This window comes from Atractosteus spatula, chromosome 18 (assembly GCF_055471065.1).
Source record: "Atractosteus spatula isolate fAtrSpa1 chromosome 18, fAtrSpa1.hap1, whole genome shotgun sequence".
NCBI lineage: Eukaryota > Metazoa > Chordata > Actinopteri > Semionotiformes > Lepisosteidae > Atractosteus > Atractosteus spatula.
In genome coordinates, this window is record NC_142723.1 from 10,372,128 (window position 1) to 10,398,566 (window position 26,439).

The following is a 26,439-nucleotide window of genomic DNA, read 5'->3' on the forward strand; positions in this document are numbered from 1 at the left end:
TAAAGATCATCAAGGGAACGGTTTTCTTTTTAAAAAATAATTGCTGTTGCACACATTATCATCACAACACAGGTGTTAAAATCCATCCTCATGCCTACGAGCAACAGAAATTGCCAAGAACCATTAGAGCTTTCATCAAACAAACGAAGATTTTTTTTTATATGAAAAAATTGCTTTTCCGGTACTTCCCAACTAGATAAGTATGAACTCAGCGTCACATGTTCTGTCAAGTGCCTCCGGGCTGTCTCTAGAGTTCAAACTGACACTGCCCGAATTAAAGGTACAGCACGGTTTGTCCACAGTAAGCAGTGGCCTGTGAGGGACATGGCGGCTGATGAAGGGGGAGAAACTTTAGAATCTTGGCTCAGTAAGTTTTAACGTGACTGAAAACAAAGGGTTGTGTGTGGAGCACGTCCCTGCTCGGAGAAACCTACCTTTTGTAATGTCAGTTTTACGTGCGATGCCAACTTTTAAAAAATTAATATGCAGCTGGGAAACGTCAAAGCAACAATTAAAAACTGAAGATTTATAATTAAATACTACTGTCGTTTACAGTCTCAAATTTATATTTTTTTCATGTTTTCAGATAGAGACAGTAGAATCTCATAAATGCTTTTAAGTTTATTTCATATTGTTTACGCTGTTGAATTGAGATTTGTGGTGTGTTAAAACTGCTTTTATTTTATAACAGCACGCAATGACAATATAAAGATTGCCATTGCAAACTCTAGTATCATCTTTAGATTAAAAAGTGTGTAGTTTCAAAAACAGGAAGTTTCAGAGAAAGACGGTGCTGTCATGTGTTCAAACGGGTCTGTGCAAAGCCCTTCGTATCCGCAGACAGTAGAGCCTGCTGCTGTTGCGCTAAACGTCGTCATGCGTTGATACTTTATTTTTGGGTCAGGCTAAGCGGAAAACCTCTTAAACTCGATTTGTTACATTAAGGATCAGTGTAGTTAACTCAAAGACAACCGCTCTGCTAATTATTTATGTTTTCGTTATGCACATGTTTTTTTGTGTTAATGGGAGAAATTACTGCCAGTTATTGATGTTCATTGGTGTTAGTACTGCAGAGCTGCAGTACCGGCTGCAGTTTTGTTTCGTGTTAACACAGGAAAATGAGAGATCTCTGCAAAACAATATATGAAAGAGCGCTTCAGCCATACAACAGCAGTTCCGTATAAGACGGTGGCTATAAGGATGCTGTATTATAATGAGAGTCTTGTTAAGGAATAAGTAGAGGTCAGTTCCACTGTGAAAAGTATAAAGCTTAAAAAACACAATGTTTCAGCTGTGGATCCTTCTTCAGCGATTCTTCTTTAGGAACAAGGCACCACAACTGTAATGTTAGGTTGTTTTTCTTTTGAGCATGAAATTAGTCCCTGCTTAGTCTTTGCATCTTTCATATTTCTACATTCAAGCTGCGATATTGTTTAGTTTTTACAGTTTGAGTATTTAAAATGTTAGATACTTGTGAATCGTTAAACTCCAATTTGTAAAGTAAGTGTTACTCAACCTAACCTTTAGCCTGATCGTGATGAGAAATTTTCATGTATTGCTGCAGTGAAAATGTAACCTACTGTTTGTAAAGCTTTTAGAAAAAGTATCATGTATGACTGTGGCATTTATCTTTTGAGCATACAGTAGATAAGATGATCTTGTGCCCTGTTGCTTCAAATGTGTCTGTTAGATAGTGTGACTGGTGCAGCTCTGCTCTGTTCTTTAGTCACTGGTGGGTTCTGAGCATGCATAGCACCACACCCTTGACAGCAGTGAACCCTACTACACTCAAAGCCCAGGTCCTCTGCTGTAGGAGAATTCCATATTGTATGGGTTTCAAGGGGGTGACATCACATCTGCAGTATGTTCTTTGCCACTGAACTCTATTACCATAACACAGTGTTGCTAGATATTTGCATGTACATGATTTGGCAGTTAAGCAGGCTACTTTTTTACAGAGTTATAAAAAATACAAAGACCTGTCAGGTTACAAGCTTTAGTTTGTGAGACATAGTGCTTTTGGGGAGGACACTAGAGCATGCCTGTATGGCTTGAGCTTGAACAGCATTGCGGATCCACTGGGTTACATTGCCAATCTTTGGATTCGCCGGATTAGTTCTCCTGCTAGTGCACTGTGCGGATTAAGGGGTCTGGAAGATGTCTGAGAGATGACAGATTTTGTACCAGCCACAAATAAACTATGTATGCAACACTTGCCTAATCTTGATTTAGAATGCCAGTCTGTGCCCATATAAATTTTAACCCATGAGTGTTCCGTTGTTTCCAGATAAAGCCACAAACCCCAGTAATGAGAGGGAGAGATGGGACTGTATACAGGGATTTTATGAGAGTATTAACAAAGAACTTGAAGGGTGAGTATATAAAAGAACAATAAATCACCTGCTGATAGTAAATACTTAGAGCACATGTTAAAATCAATAGTGAACTCTAGAATATATGTTTATGTAATGGCAACAATATTACTGCAATAGTACTGGTGCATTTTTCTGTGTTTATGCATCACAAGTATAACAGGACATTAAAAGGTATTGTGTTTTCTTGAAATGTTTGTCAGATTTAATTTTCTGTCTGTGTTTAGATACAGTATACTGTCATGCTGTCTTTGCTTTAGTCATTGTGCTATAAAAATACTGTCTGTCAGACATCCTCATGTAGGGTACCCCACATTTTCTGAAAGATCTCTCTGCAAGGCAGTTGCTCTGTAACAACAGCAGTTTGCTGATCACCTGATCATTTCCTCTGTTTTCTAAAACCTAAAACAGGTTTTATGCGAGACTTCTGCTTTTCCATGTTTACAAAAGTCTCAAAGAACATAACTGGTGGTTGCAGCTTCATTGATCAGGAAAGGAGATAAGAGCACAGAGATGTTAGTCAACATGTGACATATTATTTCAACAGGAACAAATGACACTGATAAAACTTGCACCAAGACGGGCCACAAACACACAGAAAATGATAAATCATGAGCATTAATTGTTCTATATTCAAAACACTGAAGCAAAGGGGATTTAAGCACTTAAGAATTTTTCACTAGGATTAACAACATCTAAGAATTAACTGTACTAAAAGGATTATGGAGTGTTTAGTCAAAAATTTGGCTCAACCTGCTTAGCTGAGGGCTAACCTCCCGATGTTAATAGGATGAGGAGACTGGGACCCCCGTGAAGTGTTAGGAGTGACCAAGGCAGTTGCAAAGGTAGAGGTGGGATGCAAAAAGACATTTGCGAGGGAGAGAAGGGAAACACATACAGCATTTATAATGTTTTAGGTGAGGAAATGACATCAGGAGTGATTACAAATTACTGATAGATGAGTCTAATTGAACTTGGTTGTTGTCATTCCTCCCAAACTTTTGTTATGAACTCCATTGAATAAGGGACCCATTGTGCATCCTGTGAAGCTTTATTTGTGATCTGTTTTTATGTTCCCCCTTTTACAGCAGATTTGACAATCACGTCAAAAGCAATAACAGAGAATCATACAGGATCTGTTTCTCATCTAATCCTGAGAGAGTTACAGTTTTACAGATTTCCGATACTTAATAGCACCAAATAATTAGGTAGTTCTAACATGATCAGTATGTAGTTTGCATGTGTCCCATAAAGCCTTTATAGGCTCTCTAAATTGTCTCTTTTTCCATGGTCCTGAAATGAACTGGTATCCCAACCAGATGGGGGGGAGGGGGCACTGTCAGTGGTCCTGTCCCACCTTGCTGCCTGTGCTTCAGAGCTAGGCTCTGACTCACTACAACCTTCATTCAATGTGATAGACAGCATCTGTAGACATGACTTGAATACATTGATCACTGTGCTCTTACTGTACTTTCAAATGTATACAATAGAAAGAAGACATTTTGGCAAAGATTGTTCTAAGATAAATTGAAAGTCATTCTTCTTGTGCTTATTCAGAAACGTCACATCAGAATAATTCAGATCAATCCAATAGTTGCTATACTTGCATGTTATTGCTCGTCATAATATTTTGAAAGGCTTTTCTCTGGATGGTATAAGAACTGATTCAGAATCGAATGGCTTTATTTTTGTTATAATAATTTTATTATTATTTGAAATGTTGGGATAGGGCCCTTTCTCTTTGGTTTTTTTTTTTGAGGCAGGTCTGTAAAGTTTAGGGTAAGAAGGGTAACACAGGGTAAGAATACGTTTCAGGATTTATAACTCATCTCGTTTTTCTTAGTGTCTTGTTGTATGGTGCAAGTCTAACAGTGGTTTGAAAGCATTTTGACAAAAGCTGAAATGAGCAAAACTGCAATTAATAGCATGTTCTCTTCTCACAGGCCACAGATTGCTCTTCGGCTTTTGGCTCACAAGATTCAGTCTCCTCAGGAGAAGGAAGCCCTGCAGGCCCTGACGGTGAAATTTGTTGTGCACTAAATGAAATATCAAAGTCTGAAAAGCAAAGTTCTGAAAGGCATAAGTAGAGCATTGAAGCTTTTGTGACAAAGATGTACTGTATCTGCATCTTGACTGACATACAAATGCCATCTATTAGTAACTCCTAGTAAAAACCAGTACCTGAAAGCAATAATATGGGAGAGGGTTTTGAATGGACATGTACAATAATCAGGGACATACAGTAAACTGACAATATGAGTGTGATACAAGTACACAAGACACAAAAAAACAAATGAACACCCAAACAAAAGTATTTAAAACAGAAAAAAGATGGCTTACTCAGTATATATAGAGCAACAATGCTACATTTATTTTAAAAGAACAGATAAAAAAGCACAAAAGCTAGTTTTCAATCACTGCTAAAACACAAACATACAACATTTTAATGATTATTTTTTATTTGATCAAACTTTGAATCTGAAATAGAATTTGATACACTGAATTAACATATTCTGTATATATTAAACAACAATATACACAATTTGAAACTTAAAAAATAGAATGCTGTTTGAATTGAAAAATGAAAAATTCTTCAAAGAAATCAAACTTAAAGGAAGCTTTTCTGAAACTATGGCATTAAGCATAGACTTAAAATCTAGACACGAAACAGTATATATTACTTCCCGAGGTCACAAGTGAAAATTAAGAGCAGGGGTGTTTAGCATAAGCTATTCAAAACTTTTTGTTTACAGGCATATGGTACAAGCTGTCCAGCCAAAGCTCTGAATTGGATGCTCTGGAATCTTTCGAGATACAGCTGGATTTGAGTCTGATATTGTATAGCAACTAGTGGATAAGATTAGCAAGAGGGTTTGAAAGACTCCACCCCTTCTCATGTTCTTAGTAGAACTTTCAGTGTGAATACGACATGCAAACAAGAAAAAATAATGAGAAAGAAATGAGAACTAAAAAGAAAGAAGCAAATATGGAATTTTAAGAAAATGTGAGTTGCATGTTTTCTTGAATATGCTGTAGACCATGTACTGTATAGTAAACTACATGAGGTCTCACAATATCATACTTGTCAATGTTCCACCTCATTGTGACCTCTGTCATATTGTACTACATAAAGGAAAATCATGAAGGACAAAAACCCACATGTTTTCTCCAACTACAGTGCCCAAAATCATTGGCTGCGACAAAGCTTTTTTGTTTGAGAGACTAATGTTACTTCCTGGTTGAATAGGGAATTTCAGTTGCTAAATGTGAAACAGAATATTTTATAAAATAGAAACGTTTTCTAACAAGTCTACCAGAGTATAGCCAGTACGAGAGTATAGTTTTTGTGTTGGTTTTACATTCTCCAAAATGAAAAATGCATGAAGAGTGCATAGTGAAGAGAAATACAAGTGTGCAGAAGTACAGGAATCTTTTTGATCTGTGGTTTCAGAACAGAGCAGGGAGATGCGCAAATGGGAATGTTTCTTTAATTACAGTCCATGCCTACCAGCAGCCCACTGTTAACCAGAAATCAGAGCAGAATCAGAACTGTTTGATGGACATTCTTCCTTGACATGAGACAGACGGATAATAGTCTCTTGCTTAAAGACTCTCTGAGACCTAACCTCACCTCTGAAACTGTTTAAAGAGTAAATAAAGTTATTTTTTCCCTAATGCAGATAATGGGCAATGTTCTTCTTCACCTAAGTCACCTCCTGCACCAGAGTTTGTGCATAGCTAATAAGCTAATATGTCTTCTCTTAGATATAGATGTGGAATAGCACTGCAGTAGATATAGTCTAAGAGATTTTTCTGGAAGTCACAGATAAATTATTTAAAATTGTTCTTACAGTCTCCTTCTAGGTATCACTAGGTTTCATCAAGCAACTCAGTAGAATTTCTAAGCTCTACCTTGCCATTGCAATTTCATTATTTGTATTTATGTGGGAGTCAGGATATACGTGTAATTAATTATGTGCAAACCAATCCATTTTATTTCCGATTCTTGTTAGGTGCTGGAGGCTTGCATGAACAACTGTGGCAAGAGATTTCACAATGAAGCTGGGAAGTTCCGTTTCCTGAATGAATTAATCAAAGTTTTATCTCCAAAGGTAGGATAATCAGTGTTTTGCTGGAAAGTCCTAATAAAGCTATCAATTAAAAGTGTAACATTAGAGACATACAGATGTTGTTTGAACTGGATCATGAACAGTTGTTGTCATCCATCTTTTTAAAGTTTTTTGGAGGGATCAGCAGTGCCTTCTATTACTATAACATTCATTCTTGCAATTCTGCTACATTTTATGTGGTTTTATTTTTTTTTCCAAAGAACAGAAATTACAGTTCCTTAATTAATTTTGAATTGGCTTCTGCTGTTCTGTACAACACCTCTTTAGTGCATTAGTGATCACATAGGACCAAGAAAACATAAATTTACAACACTGATATTCACTCCTGGTCCTATAGGGTCACCCTGTCTTCTGTTTTTCATTCTACAATGGATCCTTCACGACTTGATTGGAATCCATTGTTCACTTCATCAGTCTGGATTACTCAGTGCTTCTGGGACCAGGAGTGAAGTCCAGATCTTCACTCACTGCTAATTTTAAGTTAGCTGCAGAATAAAATCTAGTGTACTGTGGCCCTCGTGGACCAAGAGTGAATATCTCTGCTTTAGGACCTTTGCTGTCACTCCACCCTGCACATTTCACGTCCAGAACAGGAACAGTGAGACATAGGAGCCAGCTAGAGGACTGATACAGTTTCCAGTGTCAGTGTCCAGTGGAATCTTGAAGATGCTTGGCCAGTAGAAAAGAATCATTACTTAGCGGTCTTCTCCACTCCTCCCTAGAAACAAGTGGTTTTGCTGAGCTTGAACTTCTACAGCTGGGAGAACAAAACTCAATCAACATTCAGGATAATGAGGAGCCCTTCTCATTTGGCTACATCATCCCTGAACCCAAAGCAAATCCTTGAAGTGTTCCTGCACTTTACGTACTGTGGATTGTGGTATCTTATCCCTGCTTTTCATGTATCATTTGCTAAAATATTTTCTCTCTTTCTTGGCGCTTCTTGTACATTGCTCTGATAGTATCTGGGAATGTGCAGCGCAGAGAATGTAAAGTCCAGGGTGGCAGAAGTCTTATATGGCTGGACCGTGTGGCTGCCTGATGAAGTGAAGATGAAGGAGGCTTATCACATGCTAAAGAAACAAGGTGTGTAGAGCACAATAAGTTATTCAATGAGCAGATTTCTGTCTCCTGTTTAATCGAATTTGCTTTACTTAATGAATTAGCTTATCCTTTTGATTGTGGGAGAGATTTCCTCCTGTTGCAGTGTCCTTTCTAAAGTTTCAGCAAGTCCTGTTTAAGCCTGAATGTCTCTCAGAACCCAGACACTGCAGTCAAGAATGGTTCAGGTGTTAAAGTAGTTCAATTCATGCACTCATTCATACTGTTAAGGTTATCTGGTTATCTAATAAGAATGTTTACTGTATTCTTGTAGTATCCACAAATAAATAATGCTGAATATGGAGGGTTCTCCACGCAAAACTCTATGAGTGAAAATTCATAAGTATATGTATTTCTGTTTATTTCTAAATAGATTTTGATGTCATTCAACTTCTTACATATCAAAAACCTCTCTGATAAACTTTTGAAGTTAAGCTACAAGAAAAGGCTAACTTTTACATAGTTTAAAGTTTCAGTAAAGGAATCACGTGCTATGAATAATCTTTGCATTTTGTGTCTCTCACCCAGGCATTATAAAGAAGGATCCTAAGTTACCAGACAAAATAGTCATGCCACCGCCTGCTCCAAGAGCACAGGACTCTGTATTTGATGACGAAGACAAGTCAAAGGTATTTTTAGCTAACAAACATATAGTGGCAAGCACAGCAGATAACACTGCCTGATTAAGGTATTGATTTTAAGTGAATCTGATTCCCCCTATGGAAGCCTGTTTCTGCCCGGATTCCTGGTAACACATATAGTAAACATGTTATTTTCTAGTTGGTTTGTCTGCATGTGTGCCATGTAGGTAGACTGCTGTTTACTGTTGTCTGCAATCTGTGTAGTGAAACTGGTATGGTTTGTTGAGCACCACTTCCCAGAATGACAATAAGCCTTAAAATGCTGTCTTGCTTTTTAGATAGAAGGTGTTCAGTCTGTGGCTGCACACTCTTGCCTTTTAATTGTGCTGATCCTCCTACGACACATTAGTGCGTATGCTGAAGGTACAGATTTCACTCTGCTCTACTGTCGCTTAAAACACGAAGAAGTCAAGAAGTCACTTTTTTAGAAAAAGGTTTTATGTAATTTTTTTTCCAAAACAAAGCACAGAGATGTGTTCCTAAGGGTTCCACACTGTGGACTGAGGTAAGGAACCTACACACAAGGTAGATTATGGTAGCACATACAAAAGAAATTGGAAAAGGGCCTGGGAGAAGAATTGTTTTAATTAAACTTTAGGTTCATGTGATATATTACAGTAGAAAGGATTTTTACTTTCAAGATGAAATTATTTCTTAAAAGTTAATCATTGAAGCTGTTCCTTTTGAAAATACAGCCTTAGTTGACTTAAGAACAACATGAACAAATTTGAAACTGGCATGAGGAACAACAACAGTTCTGTTTGGGAATTCATATTGCCAATGCCAGAGCATGATATGAAAGGAGAAAACACTTCAGCTTCTTCCTACTTTTTAGGTCTCCACTGGAGTCATTGATAGTTTACAGAGGAAGATAATTTAATTGCAACAGAATTGCCTTACAGCCATTGATAAGTTTCACCGTGCTTCACAGGGATGGTTTACCATGTGAGTAACATAACTGAATCTGCCAGAACTGTGTCAACCCACAGTTTGCTAAAAAGGTCTGATATTTTTATAGTTACTGGAGAAGCTTCTGACAAGTAAACAACCTGAGGATCTCCAAGCAGCCAACAGACTTATTAAGAACACCATAAAAGAGGTATGATCTCTGATAGAGGGAATGACTGTAGAAGGTTCTCACCATTTATCCCATGAATGTTTCTCTTCCATTGTTAGGTGGCCTTATTGCTGTATGGCCAGGCTTATGTTCATTTGGTTTGTCTCATAGCAGATAAGAACGAAAGAAAAGCTGTACATGGAAGGAGGTCATCAGGCTGGCCCATCCAGCTTGTTTAGTAATTTAGTGGCTAAAGGAACATAAAACTCCATCTAGCCATTCCCTGAAGAAGTCCAGGATTTAGACATCTTCCTTGGCTGAAATGGAGTGGTTAAAAATCACAAAAAAGTTCCATACCTTGGTTCCATTGTAGTTTTGTCTTCTTTTTTATTCAGTGTAGCGCTATATGATTTTGGTTAATTAGCCATTGATTAATATGCTTGACTGAAATTATATAAAGCATCAGAACTCTAGTTTTTCAAGTCTCATTGGACTAGAGGATAGGTATAGCTCAGAGCTGCCTCCAGTAATGGATTTGTTAGTGTCACAACAACATTTTATCCTCTGGGAACTGCTAGGAATCTCATTTCCTCCCGAAGGCCTGTGTGAGAGTCTGTGCTGTTATACAGCAGGTGCACATAGCCTAAAGTAATGATCTTCGAGAATGCACAGAGCTGCTGGCGAATCCCAGCTACAGGACCATCCTCTACAACTGAAACAGTTACAGGTGTTCCAGTAGGAATCATTTACTATGTGATAACAGTTTTCTGTTCTATCGAGTACACTACCAAAATGAGGGAAAAATCTTATATAATTGCTGGGGGTTCTTGGGCAATTCATCAATTTATTTTGCTAACATAAACATATTATTCCAAAAATGGGTATGTTTTGTTGCTGTCTTGTGGATTCTGATTAACATTTCTTAGTGCAGGTATAGACAGCAGATCTTTGCTGGGGTGCAGAACAAGAGACAGATTCCATGTGTTTCTCTTTACCCTGCCTATTTTAAATATCCTCAAGGCCACCCCTGTGGTGTCACAAGGGCATAAAAAAGAATAACCAGGTTCCAAATGAAGAAAAAATGTCAAGGATGCTAATCATATCAGACTCTTAAGACTCTCCATGAGCATCTCAGTGCTCAAATGAAAAGCTGATCTTCTAAAGCTCCAATTTCTAATTGGTTTTGTCACAATCGTGTTCCTGAGTAAGCAACACCCCTCAGAGTTAGATAATGCAATCACTGTGCTTTTTAGTTTTAATCGTTTCACTTTTTGCAGAAACAAGAGAAGATGGAGAAAGTATCTAAACGTATTGCTACCATTGAAGAAGTAGAGAACAATACAAAGCTTCTGAAAGAGTTGCTGGAGAGTTACAGGAGGCAACAATTGTCAAGCAGCGACAGAGACACCATGAAGGTACTGTACATCCTGAGAGGCATGTTGTAGGAATAAGCAACATTGTAGCAGAACTGTTGAATATACACAAGAGAAATGAGGATCAAAAAAGAAATAGCAACAGAGGCTGTGGGTGTTTAATGTATGATGATCTTCAAAGGAACAAGTAAAAGTTTATTCCATGCTGAAAACAGAAGAAAAGAAAACACAACATTTTGGCTGTGGAGCCTTCTTCAGGTGTGGCACCTGACTTGTTCCTTTGCACCTTATGAATGCTGACACAGCTACCTACACACCTACAGGTACCTACACAGCTACAGCTACCTACTTGATGATCTTCATGGCTGCTAATTAATGGATTGATAATTACTGAACAGTAGCTGGGATATCTAAAGTCTCTTCTTAGTTTTTTTATAAGTTGCTCTATTCTCAGACCTGTGTGGAGGGTGTTGTCCCTCTGTGTGATCTGTTTAGAATGAAATTAGATTACAGTACCTTTGATAATATTGCCCTTAACTCCAGTTAAAAATAAGAATATTAAAGCCTTTGTAGAATTTCACAATCGCCCTTGTAACTTCACTCTGGAACATAACCTTCTGCTGTTAACGGAAACTGATAACTGATGAGCTAAGGGAGATAAGAACCAATATATGCTTACTTCAAAATGCACAGTTTAGAGTTCCTATATTAACTGAAAATGTACTAATCACAAATTACAAACAGTTCTGGAGGTTTGTTGATTAACTTTGTTTAAATTCAAATTCACCTTTATTGACAAAGCAGGTGAATTACAGTCTTGTCAAAGCAATAAAAAATTTGCCAACCATTTACAACAAAAACACATTGTAACTATTTGAGTGACTCACTTTTGTTCCTTAGGCTGACAGGAGATCATATTCTTTTATCTAACTAAGACCAGCCAGTTAAGTTTTTTTTAGAACTATGATATGCTGAAATTATAATGTAATCCACACCCACATAACATTAAGTGTAGAAATTCTTCTCTGTATTTGCTACCTGTGCCACATTAGAAAAACACAACAGTTCTTCCACCTAAGTTCACCATTTCTGTAAGACTTGATGAAAATGATAACTGAAAGCAGACTCAGCAATTACACATGCAGGCACACACTGCTCCTCAGTCTTGCTTACAGTAGTGTTTCATAAGTGATCTAAAGATTGAATTGGCTGCTGCAGATTTAAAACAGAAAAAAAAATCAATATATACAAATAAAAAAATGCTTTTTATAGTTACACTTCTAAAAGAAAACAGGAGGTTTTACAAAAACTACATGTTATGTTACAAAAGGTCAATATAAAAGAAATGTCTCCAGTCATGTAGTGACAAGGCCAGAGCCCAAAGATCTAAATGCTTTCCAAATTTGAAAGTTTCACTGTAAAAGAAGATAAAGCATCTGAATCTGCTTTGTTCCAGGACCTGTATGAGAAATGTGAAAAACTGAGACCCACCCTCTTTCGTCTGGCCAGCGATACTGTTGATAATGATGAAGCATTAGGTACAGATGTCAGGCAAAAGTTGGATTTTTTACTTGTAACTAATTATTCCATATTTGCATATAACTCTTCAGATTTGGGTCTGTCAAGTATTAATAGAATGACAAATGTAATAACTAACCTAATCAGACCCAACTTAACCCTAAACCAAGAGTTTTTGCAGAAGGTAACTCATTCCATCTATAATAATGTGTTATATGTTAATTGATGGATTATTATCCAATAACAGAGTGTAAGCATGCGATCTCTGAACTAAAGGGTCTTAATAAGTTTTTTGAGAATTATGATCACTGCGTAGAGTGAAGCCCAAACAGCAGATTATTTACAAGTTCTTCTAATTTTAAGATGCCTAAAATACAACTCAATTTTCATTACAAAGTAAAATTATTTTTTAAGTTTGCTATGCATTAGACAATTGCAATTAACATTAAAGGACAAATTCTGCTTTTGAATGATGTATAGATAATTATGGACTTGGCTGTTTTGGCCTAAAATGTAGTTAATTTTTTTTCCAGTTAGGTCTACATTCTTCACTGTATTTACACTTTTACAGTAGTTGCTATGGAGGAGATAAATAAATTGAATTCTAGGAAAACAAGAGAGTAAGAGTGTACCAAGCCTCCACGACAGTTTTATTTTCATTTTATTTGGTGCATATTACCTATGGGAAAATAGTGGGTAAAACTTTACAAGATGTTAGGTATTCAAAGCATTTACTACTTATTTTGTTTTATTTAGAATTTCTTTTTTCCTCTTTCCCAGCTGAGATTCTTCAAGCCAACGATAAACTGACCTTGGTGGTAAATTCATACCAAGAGCTAGTGGAAAGAAAAGAACTAAATGGAAACAGCTTGAGTGAGCACTCCAGAGTTAAAGGTACAGTATGCATTTTTCTTCAGAATGTATGGGGGAAAAAAGAGTTAGTTTGTGTTAAAAGAAATTGAAATGGATTTCACCAAATCCTGAACCGATGTTCAACTGAAATTGCTCCATCTTGCTGAAGTAAATCAATCATATACATATCTAATGTCTCAAATAGAAATCAACTTAAAATACGCTGCACTGAATGAGGTTAAAATAATCCAAAGTGTCTTTTGCAACCTTACAGTCCTCTTCTTTAATCACATGAATCATTGACTGACAACAATGTTGTACAGATGTTGCCGGAGCAAATTTATGAAGCAGTGTGTGTCAATTTTTTTACATTCTTATACCAGATATTTTTCAGTGTCGATTCCCTGCATGGCCTGGACATAATGAGGACTTCTCTGACACTCACACTTACAGTATCACAGCCATTAGCCATAGTGTACATGCTACAATCTCCACAATAGCAGGAGTAATTGTGCTAATTGGAGGAGTGGTACATCTCTCTCTGGCAAGAGCACACGGTCACAGCACTAAAGTCCCAGTGACCCAGGAACTGGAAACACGGACCTAAGAAGGACCTAGAAAAAGGATGCCTTTGTTGGCCACAGTCCATCCATTCAAACAATTCGGGGTATGCCAGTAGCTATATCACCTTGCAATTAACAGCAGGCGACCCACTGAAGCTTAGTAGGTCAAAGCCTGGCCTGTAAGTGGATGGGGGTATTATTGTTATCATCATCATCAGCCAGTGCACTACCTCTTAGGAATCCTGGTCACAGCTAGTGACATGGACCAGAAAGAACTGAGGATATCTGGACCATGGGACATGCTGTCCATACGAGTTTATTGCAGCATTATTGACTGGGCCACTTGTGAGCTCCGGTTCAGACTGGTTTCAAACCAGAGTGGATCTCTACGACAAGGATTCCTCCATAATTCTGTTCCTTTCTACTTCTTGTGGCATGTGCAGATCCTCAGGGCCCCAAAGAGATGAAAAGTTATCACCTTATAGACTTCAATGAGCTAAACTGTCTGGAGACTGGCTCCACTCCACACAAAGGCTCTTGGCAGGAAGAGAGCAGCTCTTTGTCACTTCTGGATGAAGAATTTATGTTATTAGGTTGGTGTTTTATTTGGGTATTTTTGTTATGTCATCAGTACATGTAGAATAAGTTTAAATGATTGTGACTTGCACTTCAGTATGCCTTAGGTTGGATACTAAGCTACTTTTAGTCTGAAGGAACTTTACCTAGTTTTCCAGTAGTTAATATTATTTTGTGATGCTAAATTTAGTCAGGCACATTCTCCCACAGACGTCTTGAAAGGAGAGTACATTGTTAGTGTATGCTAACATCTGCCTGTCCTGTTTAGTTAAGCAAGTGATATGGTATTTACAGGTTTATTATTGCTGTAGATGTTCTAATGTTGCTATGCATCCTATATCCTGCTATTTGTAGGGCTGAATGATCCACCAGTACCACAGACTTCACAACAGATTCATACAACGAACAGCACGGAGTTAGCTAAGGTAGGGTCTTCATTTTATCTATTAAAAAATATGTTTTTGTAAATGTATTTGATATCAGTTGGTTTGTATAGTTTTGCAACTTTATGATCTATTCCAACAACCTGAGCAGTACACAAGATTCGGGTCATTCAGCAGTGTAAAAACCTTTCAAGAATGAGCAGAATAAGCTCAAATAGATAGATAGATCAGACTTTATTAATCCCGTAGGGAAATTGATGTGTTACAGCAGTCCAGCCCAAGACAAGCAAAAACAGACATCAGAATAGTTATAAAACAAAAGACAACAAAATTAATAAAAATAAATAAAAAATAAATAAATACATAGGTGTGTGCAAAATGTGATGATCATAGTCACTATAAAAGCAATAAAATATGTGCAAAATGTGCATAGGTTTATACAGACTGATTGTCCAAAAAGTATATAAATAAAGTATATAAAGTATATAAATAGCTACTAGTAACCTAGCAAGCACAAATGGCTCAATGTTCTCCCTTTCATTCATCATCTTTTTTGTCCTTTTTTGTCCGGTGTGGTATCTAGGTTTTATTTAAGAGGTCCATTTTCTTTTTTTCATGGTCTTTTCCAGCCTTTAAAGGAAGATGCTTTCAGCTTCCAGGAACAGTGTGGTAGGTTCTATGACAAGGTGGAGAAGAGGAAACCAGCCAGCATGTTGACTGCAAGAGGCTGCAATGTAGACAGTGCACCCAGGGGACAGGGAGACCACAGAACCAAATCTTTGACTTCAGAAGCCCAACACAGCAACTGGTAAGAGAATGAGATGCAAGCCAACGTCTCTCAGCTGGTTAAATGAAATCTAAGAAAATAACTTTAACTTACATGCATATGTAAGATATTTTAAAGTATTTTTTATTTGATCAGTACCTTCATACAATACAAATGGACAGAAAGGGAAAGATGTGTCATTAAATCTCACAGAATCAGAATGTCCCACTGAAAAATGAATATACAGTTTGATTATTGTAACCCTTATTTTGCATAGAAAAATGCGAGTTATTACTTTCTGTATCAAATCCTGTCATGTTTAGCAGTTTACTAAAACAGTTCCCTTCTATGAAAGGTCAGTTCTCCACCCCAGGATTCCTGAGAATCAGCCCATTGTGAACTCAGGATCACATCCCTGTCCTGGAGTCCAGCTTCAGGATATGAGCTTTTCAGACATCTTTATCTCATTAGATTCTATAACGCCAAGTAAGTCTACCGTACTTACTGTATGTTGTGACTATTATTTGAAAGAATTTAAAAATATGGTAGTTAATCTTAAATAGTTTTCATTTTTGTTTTTCTGAGCCCACTTCTTCGTCATTGTCTTCTAGGTTTTGTTCCAGTTGTGGTCTTAATTAAAATTAGGTTTTAATTAATAATCAATGGAATTTCTCTGTTTAAATACTTTTCTGCTCTTAATGTGGAGATGCTGCAACATTTTCTAAATAACTTGAGCTCTCCAGCTATTTAAGAGATGTAAACAGTATTAAAAAGTTATTTTGAACTTTTTGTGAAAGATGTAGTGTGCTACATAAGTGAAAAATATAAAATTTATAAATAAGCGTCAATCCATTATCTGTGCCATGAAGTTTGCATTTTAAATTGGATTTAAGCACTCAAGGTCATATCAGTTTAGGATGCAGTGACAGTATCAGATTTGATTCTGCATTTTAAAATATTGTTGGGACTTGTGTTGCACAGGTAATATTCCACCACTTACTGCCTACGATAAGAATGGATTGCGAGTGATGCTTCACTTTGCCAAAGACGCGCCAGTTGGACGACCAGATATTGTTCTCATTGTGATCTCCATGCTGAGCACTTCCCCTTATCCCGTGAAAGATATTGTATTTCAAGCTGCTGTACCAAAGGTGAGAAAATAGCCTTTCAAGACCAAGATCAGTACAGCTTAAATAAAACATATACTTTAAATTAATTTAAAAAAAGATGAGCCAGAAATATGTTTAAATCTTTTAGGCTCTGTCTGGGGCATTTCTTTAGAGAAATGAAAGAAGTTCACGTTTTAAAATGAGGTGACAGTCAGGTTTGCATTTCAAAATGTGCCACAAGGAGTTTATACTGATAGGAGTTCATGTACTTAATGCAGTCCTCCATGGCAGAGGCTTTTGATATAGCCAGGCGTGCCCTAAACCAGATTTTTCAACATTGCACTCCTCCAGCTCACTAATTAGCAGTACCTACAATAAATACATTATGAAATTATTAACTAGTATTAATTATGAAAGTATTCTTTTAAATAGCAGGTACATAAATAAGCATATTAGTTGAGCAGATTGGAAATATAACTAGTTGGCTAGACTTGCCTTCAGGTTTTCTTTCAGGATTTTTCTTTATCCATCCAATACAGGGTCGTGAGGGAACCAGAGCCAGTCCCAGTATGCAGTCTTTCTTTACTTTCCACAAAATTAAAAGGGCCTTTAAATGAAGAATATATGTTCTATAAAATCTGCAGTGCAGTAGTTCAGTTTATTTAATAGAAAATTTGCTCATGATATTGGACGCCAAATGATGATACAGTTTGCACTTTGGTTTGGTCATCCTGGTCTTTAAAAGCACCCTCATGTCTTTCAGACAATGAGAGTTAAGTTGCAATCGGCAACAGGATCTGAGCTTCCAGCCTATAACCCCATTCTGCCCCCAGCTGTGATCTCCCAGGTCATGCTACTGTCCAACCCACAGAGAGTGAGTATCAACTATGCACACATCCTTTACTTATTTCTCTGCTTTACAAGAGTAGGCTTTCCTTTGGAAGCTTATGTAGATCAGGTGTGATTCTTAACCTATATGATCTTTAAATGTAGCAATATTTTTAGATGAGTTCAAAGGACATACTGTAAAAAGAAATCCTTTAATTATTATTAGAACATCAATATGTTGGAAAGTTTACAGACAAAAAGAGGCCTTTTTGTGATTTTGGTTGTTAGTTTTGCAATATCACTACTATTATTTATTTGGCTGACACCTTTATTCAAAGAGTTTATTACAAGAGCAAAATAGAATTCATATTATTGTGGAATTTGTCAAAGGCAAGATTTAGATTCGATCATGCCAGAATTGCCATAATGAGCCCCCTTACCAACCTGCTGTCTTGAATAGTCTTCGTTATTCAGCATGGATTCCTGTTCCTTTAACTAGAGCCTTATTTCAATGATTCTGCTCTTACAGCAGAAATCCAGTGCAAAACAAAGATGCAGAGTAAGCTACACCAAATTGGACATCAGAAAATATTAGATAATTACAGTATGCAGTAATTGTGTTCCCCAAACATGTTTTTAATGCCACACTGTGTCTTCCCAGTATAGTTATTAAGGATGCCAAATGAATGTTTCCATTAGGACAAACTCTCAGCTTTGAACTTTAACACATACAGAGTTAAACGGTTTTCCAGCAAATCAGTAGGTAACAATATTCTGTATTCAGTTTATATAGTTTGTTTGACTTGTGTTTAGCACCAGATTTCCCTTTTAAAGGATTTGTAATGTTGATAAACATAGAATGAGACACTCTATTTTATCAAGTAAGGAAAAGCAGAAAATGCTTTTCTGGGTGCAGATATGAGCTGAAGATCCCAATCAAAATGAGCCTGCAGGTGAAACACTGAAAAACTCCTCCAGAACAGTCCTCTCTCCCCTTCTGAAAGCATATAAATTGATTAACTATTCAGGGGTGGTTTAAAACAGTAGTTAACAATATCAAAACAATTTTGATATTATTTTAACATAACAACTAAACCAATAGGGAGCCAATTAAAAGTTAATTATGTAAATCTAGTCTATATATTTTCGTGTGCATATTAAATAAGCAATGTATTTCTACAGGCTGTCAGATTGAAGTTAAACAGTATTCTCAGGATTTATAGTCAATACATTTTGATGTATTAAAGGATATTAAATGGGAAAGTCAGAAAAAATGTAATGTCATTATCTGAATTTGAATGCTGGTGCTGGTGAAGCACAGATATAAGTTTTGAATCATTCCATGTATCTTGTAATATGTTTAGCAAACATTTAACACATATTATAATTTAAGAATCAGCTTTTTATATGCACTTGCATGTGTCTTTGTGAAAGTTGTGACTGTTGCAATGATGTCACTCTCCCAGGATCCCAAGAGCCTTCAGACCTCCTGCATCAGAGGACTGACTTTTTGATATCTCTATTGCTTGTCTGGGCAATGGCATGTCCTTAAAATGCATTGAATCCATACCAGGATTCTGGTCATACACACAGAACGTATATATGTGCTGAAATACTTTGAGAATACAGTGCCAGGATGAACATTGAACATTGAACAGGATAAACAGAAGTATATTCTTGAAGGTTTTTACTGTGACTTAATTTAGTCATTTTAAATCAAGTTTTAGATAAGAAAATTATGTCATGTCTTACGTTTTGCAAGGTTAACCTCATGTAGCCCTTGCACTGTGGTTATTTAGCTATAATAAATACAGGTTACATTATAATCATTTAACATTTGGGTTTTGCCTTTAAATTCACTTTTTCCTAGTGAATTTTGATTTTTCCTCAGTGCAGCTACAGCTGTGGGTAATGTCTTAGACCTTACATTTTGTAAATAGAAGGTTTCTTGTCTCTGCTACCTTGTACACTTGTTCACAGTAGCTCTGTACCAGTCATCACAGAGCTCAATCAAACCTGTCAACCACATCTGTTACTGTTGTTGTGTTCTCCAGTCAAAACGTTAATGGCCTTTTTTCCCTACAGGGTAAAGTGCGATTACGGTACAAGCTCAACTTTACTCATGGCACCCAGAAGATGAGTGAGCTGGGGGAGGTAGAGAACTTTCCTGACTTGAGCTCCTGGACAGGCATGTGAAAGAGGCTTATTAAATTGGATTCGGACTGCTCAGAAGGGGGAAATTCTTACCATGTGCAAGTGTGACACTCAGTGAGCAGAGACAGTTTTGCAACGTGTGCAGTGAGGTCTGTGTTTAGTGCTTACAGAGGTAACAAGTGGAAGAGAAACTTGGAAAAGCAATGTACAGTATTTATGTCTATGGTGTGATACAGCAAACGGAGAACTGCAGGACACTTTTCAATTCATGACTGCTGTTTATTCTTTGGCTACAAAGTACAGGCAGTTGTGAAAATCCATTCTCTTGTCTCACTTCAGCTGAAGCAGCTGTTTTTCTATTGATACATCCCTTGACAGTAGCTTCTGATGTCTTTATTTATGCTTATGAAGTGTCTTTAATCAAATTGAATAAGAATTGCTGTGCCCACACCTGAGAACAATGAAAGATTTGTGTTATCGCAGAAGATCAGGGCTTGATTAGGCAAGTACAATTTGTCTGAAAAAGTTCTGTATTGATATACAAACTAATGCTACAGTGATTTGATTAATACAGTGGTGGAAATGTAATATTAATGATCAAACTGCAAGTAATCATGTTCTGTTTTCTATCAATACTCACAGCATACAAAACATCATTATATGCAAGAACACAGCATATGCTGCCTGTATCTCTGCCGTACAATCATGGACATTATGTTAGCATTAAAAGGAAGGATAGCATTTTAAGTGCAATAAAAGGATAATACGGATAATACAGACATTAAATGAAATGTTTGTAGAATGAGCAGGATTGCAGGAGGAGCTATGCTGCCTGCATAGAATCTGTCTGAAACAGCTGGACCATCACACACTGATTAGATGTTTGTATTCTCTCATATTTAAAGTAACATTATGATTTATGAATTCATCATAAGTATTTTAAGAAAGAAATGTTGAGAATTATGTTGTTTCACTGCTGCACTGAGCTGTATACTTTCCAGCTTCTTTAACCTTACATCACCTCAAAGCATATTGTACTCTGCATTTTACCTGTGCTTCTCTTCCCAGGTTCCCTTTTTTATTATCATTTTGATAACATCAGCTGGTTACACTGCTTTTCTCTCTGATGTAGGCTCAGTGCAAATCCCATGAAATTAAGAAAAAAAGTTTTTTTAGGATGTCTGCTTGACAAAATGTGCGTGCGTGGTTGTTCTTAATTAAACATAGTTATCAAGTAAGCCTCTGGTCTGTCTTTTCTGTGTTTGATATCTGGTGTCTTTTATGCAGGTCTTATGGCTATAAGGTACAGTATGGAATAGTAAACACAGTGCTGGTTTAACAACATAACAGCAACATCACTTTATTAGCCCTATACAATTTCTTGCATTAGGAGATTGTCTTTCTGCATACCCAAGCTTGCTCTCCATGAGACACAGACACACAGACAGAGAGAGAGAAGCTTGGGGTCAGAGCACAGGGTCAGCCATTGTACAGTGCCCCTGGAGCAGTTTGGGTTAAGGGCTTTGCTCAGGGGCCCAACGGAGTAGGATTCCTATGCTGGCTGCAGGATTTGAACCAGCACCCTATCAGCCACAGGCACAGATCCTTAGCCACAGAGCCACCGCTCTGCCCAATTTAATATGTTATGACTCATACGTACTGTTGTATGTTATGAATAGGTCAATTTTTCAATGATATACCACCAGAAAAATAAAATTACTGATAACTGTGCTACCTGTTTTGCGATTTCATAATATTTCATTTTAAATAATCAAATGAATATTTTTATGAATTTATAAATCTTATATTTATAATCATTACCACAACACAATACTCCATACTTATGTACATATACAGGAGTATATACAGGAGTCCCAGATGGTGCCTAAAGCAACTGATTTCCTGTATCTGAAACGTTTCGCTACTCTCACTATTTTTTGTCATATGCACACTTGACAAGTATCATGTTTTCTTTATAAAACAATCTAATTGTTATTCCTTCTGTGCAGACATCAAATGGAGATGATAGCATAATTCTTTGAACATTTGTTTGGAGTTGTTCTAATTGACCTTTGCTGGTGTATGCTAAAAGAAATTCCTTTGGGTGAATAACTTTTTTTCAGTTTTTAAAGATACATTTATGTAAGAAATAAGTCTTAACAAGTTTAAAAAACATATTTCAACAATGACCAAAATGTTTGAAGTTAATATTCAAAAAGCAGTTACAGCATATTAACTAAATTTGCAATTATTAGTTCTGCAGCCACATACGGTACTAATTTCATCTTTCCAAAATGCCAGGCTGCAACTTGATTCAAGGTTTTTGTTTTTCTGGTGTTTTGAAGGCATTGGACACTGAAGTACAGCCCAGAGCCTTAACTAGAATATACATATTTCCCAGCAGGGGGTAGTTCTTCCACATACTATTAGTTTTCCTTTATGTACCTTCTGTATCCATCTACTATGACCATTCTTTAAAGCTCTTTTAGGGTCTTAAACAGTGGTTTCATCAGGTACTACTAAAATTAATGTGGCAAAAGTCAGTTCATGAGATTTATATAAGATTTTTGAATCAACTAACAACTTAAAAAACATCTGAGCTAAATGGGACAAATGACCTCCTCTTGTTAGTGTTCATAAAGGGTGAATATTATGTGCTCTTCTTGTAAGGGCTCTCAGACAGCTCAGCTATTCAAGAAATGGACCCTATGTGTGTTCCAACTGTCACAAACAAAATGAGGAAAATAAGGTGCAATCCACACCCTTGTAACAAGCCAAAGTCCAGAACCAGGAAGATCCAGAAAGATAATAAAACACAACCCAGAAACAATGTTGAGAAACAGGCCAAATCCCAAAACCAGGTTAGTAATCCAGGAAGAAAAACAAAACACCAGAAGCACAGAACAACAAACGGGGAAAAAAATATGCAAAAAGGAAACAATTCCAAAGAACAAAAGTAAGAAATAGGGTAACTAGGAAAGGAATCAAGACAAGAGGGAAAATACTATAACTAGGAAAAACTAAAAAAAAGACAAGATTTTTTTTTTTGAGTTCACTCACTCAATATGAAGTAAACAATATTAAACACATCATGGTCAGAGAGCAGGGTTTAAATACTGTAAGCCTGAGGAGGGGAGGTATGGTGAGCTAGGGACACTAGGCTTAGGGACTGGTTACAGACATCTGCTTGGCCTGTACCTCTGCTGCACAGCTGGAGTAGGTGCTAGAGGTTAGGGTGCCCTCTGGTGGTGAGATGGTGGAACCGTAACACTTCTATCAAAATCATCAACAAATCATATATCTGAATTAAGAATTATGATATTTGGCAAAGTGATAATTCCTTACACTTATATAGCACTGGACACCACACTCAAAGGGCTTTACAGGAAATGAAGACTCCCCTCCTCCACAACAAATGTGCAGCACCCATCTCAATGATGTGACGGCAGCCATAGTGCACCAGTATACTCACCACACAACAGCTATCAGTGGGGAGGAGAACAGAGTGATGAAGCCAATTCAGAGGTGGGGATTATTAGGAGGTCATGATTGGTAAAGGCCAATGGGAAATTTTGGCGAGGATGCCGGGGTAACACCCGTACACTTTTCAAGAAACGCCCTGGAATTTTTAATGACCACAGAGAGTCAGGGCCTCGGTTTTACATCTCATCCGAAGGATAGCATCTTTTTACAGTATAGTGTCCCCATCACTATGCTGGGGGCATTGGAACCCACAAAGACCACAGGATGAGCGCCCACTACTGGCCCCACTAACACCACCATCCAGGTACTGGCCAGGCTCACACCTTTTTAATTAATATCTAGAGCCACAGCAATGATGTAGTATCTTCCACTAGTTGCCTGTCATGGCTCAAATACATTTAAAGAATAAATACTCGTGCTTCAGTTGAAACGCTCCTCTACTGTAATAGTGGTTATTTTAAATGCTTGCACCATTAAAAATGGTCTTGTACTCACTCAGATATTTTATCTCCTTATTTTAAAATTTGAACAATTATATTACACATAAAATTGTTTTCAAAGTATTTCATACTGTTTTTATAATAATAGTCAAGGTGTAACACCTTGAGATAAGGCTGATTTTTAAAAAATCAGGAAAAGGTCATGTTATGTCCTCAAAATGGCTCAGTCTAGGAGCGAATGGGGACTAACATATCAGCCAGGGTTTAATGTACATAAATACACACAACTACAGATGCAGCCATTCAAAACGAGCGGGGTATGCTGCGTCCTACAGCGTTTTACCAAATGCAAATTAGATGTTTAAAATTAAATGTTAATAGTATCCAGAATCACCTTGTGAAACCAACAGGTGGAGGTGGACTTTGGACATGCTGTATACTAATGTCAAGAATGCCTACAGCTCCACATCACTTTCCCCCCTTGGCAGATCTGACCACAACCTTATTCACCTCCTACCTCTGTACAAGCCTCTTGTACTACAGCAACCAGTGACCACCAGGACAGTGAACAGGTTGTTAGCAGTACTGGGGCTCCACAGGGGACTGTCCTTGCTCCATTCCTGTTCACCTTTTACACCTCTGACTTCAGGTACAACTCTGAGGCATGTAATCTGCAGAAGTTTTTGGATGACTCTGCAATTGTGGGCTGTATTAGAGAGGGGAGGGAGGAGGAATATAGGAGCTTGATTACCAACTTTGTGGAGTGGTGTCATCTTAACCATCTCCAGCTTAACACCAGCAAGACCCAAGAAATGATCTTGGACTTCCGAAGGAATAAGTCTCTGGTGAACCCTGTTTCCATCCATGGTGAGGACATAGAGGGGGTACAGTCCTACAAGTACTAGGGGTACACCTGGATGATAAGATGGAGTGGTCCTGTACAAGAAAGGTCAGAGCCAACTCTATTTTCTTAGGAGGCTTAGGTCCTTTGGTGTGTGTGGAACACTGCTACACATTTTTTATGAATCAGTGGTGGCGGCAGACATCTTCTACGCTGTTGTGTGCTGGGGCAGCAGCATCATGACAAAAGATGCAAATAGGCTCAATAAACTTATCAAGAAGGCTGGCTCTGTGTTGGGGATGAACCTTGACCCCCTGGAGGTGGTGGCTGAGAGGAGAATGCTGACCAAGCTCACAGCCATCATAACAACGCCTCTCATCCGCTTCATGGGACTGTTACTGGGCAGCGGAGCACTTTTAGCAGCAGACTGCTCCAGCTACGGTGTTCAAGGGAACGTTTCCGCAGGTCTTTCCTCCCAGTGGCTGTAAGGGTGTATAACGCTGCCCTATTTTGCACATAATTTTATTGTTTCTACAGTGACTATGGTCATCACATTTTGCACACACCTATGTATTTATTATTTAGGTATTTTATGTTTATTTTGTTGTCTTTTGTTTTTATAACTATTCTGATGTCTGTTTTTGCTTGTCTTGGGCTGGACTGCTGTAACACATCAATTTCCCTACTGGATTAATAAAGTCTTATCTATCTATCTAATAAAGCTTAACCTCTCGTACAGCATTTGAGCTGTTATCAGAAAACACAGTTTCAAATCCCGATCACTGCTGAGGGACAATCTTTATTCAATTAAGAATTTAAGTTGCATGCTCCTTAGACTTTTAAATTTAAACTGTGTATTACTGCATGTTAATCATTATACATTAAAAAGTTGGTATATTTTATGAAAGCAAGATTGCTCAGTTGGATAAAAGTACACAACCTACCACCTTTATCATACATATTTTAATTATGCAGAAATATTTTATGCATCAAAATCTTTACCTAAGATATTACTAATAGTATTAATAATGAATGACCTTGGACAAGATGTAAACTCAAGGTATTACCCTAGTTCACATTCTTTGTAAATGAAAATACTTTATTTTTTCATTGACAAAAAGTAACACCACAGCATTTTGTTGATCCGATCACATATTCGTTTCCAATCATACAAAGTAAGTTTTGAGAATCTCTGATTCACCATGCCTTTCACATGCTCATAAATGATATTAATTTAGGAATATATACATATTATATAAAATGTATATTGCTGGTATTGGTAGTTTAAACAAAAAATACACACCAGTATTCCATTTCTCCCTAAACATTTTAAGCATCGAAGTCTTACATGTGGTTATTTCAGAAACGTTTTTACGTGCTCCTTCTGACCATATTGATGTCAATACCGGATGTCACAAATCGCATATTTAGGAGCACCTCTCACTGCCAACATCCACACACTAATTAATCAATTGTCATTCCTCCTCACGCCCTTCCCTATCTATACCCTCTCACTCCATTCAGTCCCCTCTCACTATTGAGAATTACCCTTGGCTTTCTCTGGTGCGTGCTATAACTCTCGACCTGACTTTTGGCTACCCGACCTAGTTTCTTCCTACTTTGACTTCACCTCATTTCTCGTCTTGGATTTGGATTCACTTGACCTGACTCTTTTGGCTACCTGACTTAGTTCTCTTGTTTCAACTTTTGCCTTTTGGAATTTAGATGCTAATTGGTTTCAATCACCTTGAGTCTCAGTGCCGAATAGGGTCCAACCTGGTGCTCCTAACGCCATCTGCGACAGATTGTCTGTTTCCAAAGAATACAGAAATTTTGAAGACTGGTAGGGAAATATTTTTACCTAATGGAAAATCAGCTTGTGTATGTGAGCATGAATTCACTTTTTATGTTACTGATTTTCAAAAGAATCCCCTTAATGGGAGAAAGTGTTGCACAAATATACCAATGAACAAAACTTCCAATGTTGGGGTTTTACCTTGTTACCTGCAGAATGTAGAATCAATGTGAAATATCTTCAGATTCAGAAGATGCATCCAGTAATTTTGTAACTTGGTGTGACAAACCTGCAGAAAAGAGACCCACCTGATCAGGAGCACCTTTCTTGTGAGACATGGACAACTGACTGTCCACACACATTGACAGATGAAAGGAGGGATCCAGTAGAACAGATAAGATCTTCTTAGTGCACTTCTCACTGTACTGATTGTATTGTATGTATTGTATTATTATTA

General features: G+C 37.3%; 1 protein-coding gene across 3 annotated transcripts; it reads left to right on the forward strand.

Annotated features, from left to right (window-relative positions):
- The first annotated feature begins 255 nt into the window (after positions 1–255).
- Positions 256–20,661, forward strand: LOC148818552 (ADP-ribosylation factor-binding protein GGA1-like). 3 transcript variants are annotated; one of them, XM_088936326.1, is made up of 17 exons: positions 256–367; positions 2,288–2,372; positions 4,316–4,391; positions 6,386–6,484; positions 7,465–7,588; positions 8,132–8,232; positions 9,263–9,343; positions 10,579–10,716; positions 12,131–12,212; positions 12,973–13,086; positions 14,051–14,200; positions 14,538–14,608; positions 15,196–15,374; positions 15,688–15,818; positions 16,314–16,483; positions 17,205–17,315; positions 19,355–20,661. In XM_088936326.1, the coding sequence occupies exons 1-17, from the start codon at positions 325–327 to the stop codon at positions 19,463–19,465; spliced, it is 1,866 nt and encodes a 621-aa protein (XP_088792452.1). In that variant the 5' UTR covers positions 256–324; the 3' UTR covers positions 19,466–20,661. The 3 variants fall into 3 exon arrangements, with proteins under 3 accessions (XP_088792452.1, XP_088792453.1, XP_088792454.1); XM_088936328.1 differs by having other exon boundaries at positions 265–367; positions 7,225–7,588; XM_088936327.1 differs by lacking the exon at positions 17,205–17,315.
- Positions 20,662–26,439: the final 5,778 nt, after the last annotated feature.

Excerpts from the sequence above, each read along its gene's own strand:
- LOC148818552 (XM_088936326.1), top strand. The coding sequence starts at position 325 with ATGGCGGCTGATGAAGGGGGAGAAACTTTAGAATCTTGGCTCA. Across the intron at positions 4,392-6,385 it reads AAGCCCTGCAGGCCCTGACG|GTGCTGGAGGCTTGCATGAA; the intron begins GTGAAATTTGTT and ends GATTCTTGTTAG. Across the intron at positions 15,375-15,687 it reads GAAGCCCAACACAGCAACTG|GTCAGTTCTCCACCCCAGGA; the intron begins GTAAGAGAATGA and ends CTTCTATGAAAG.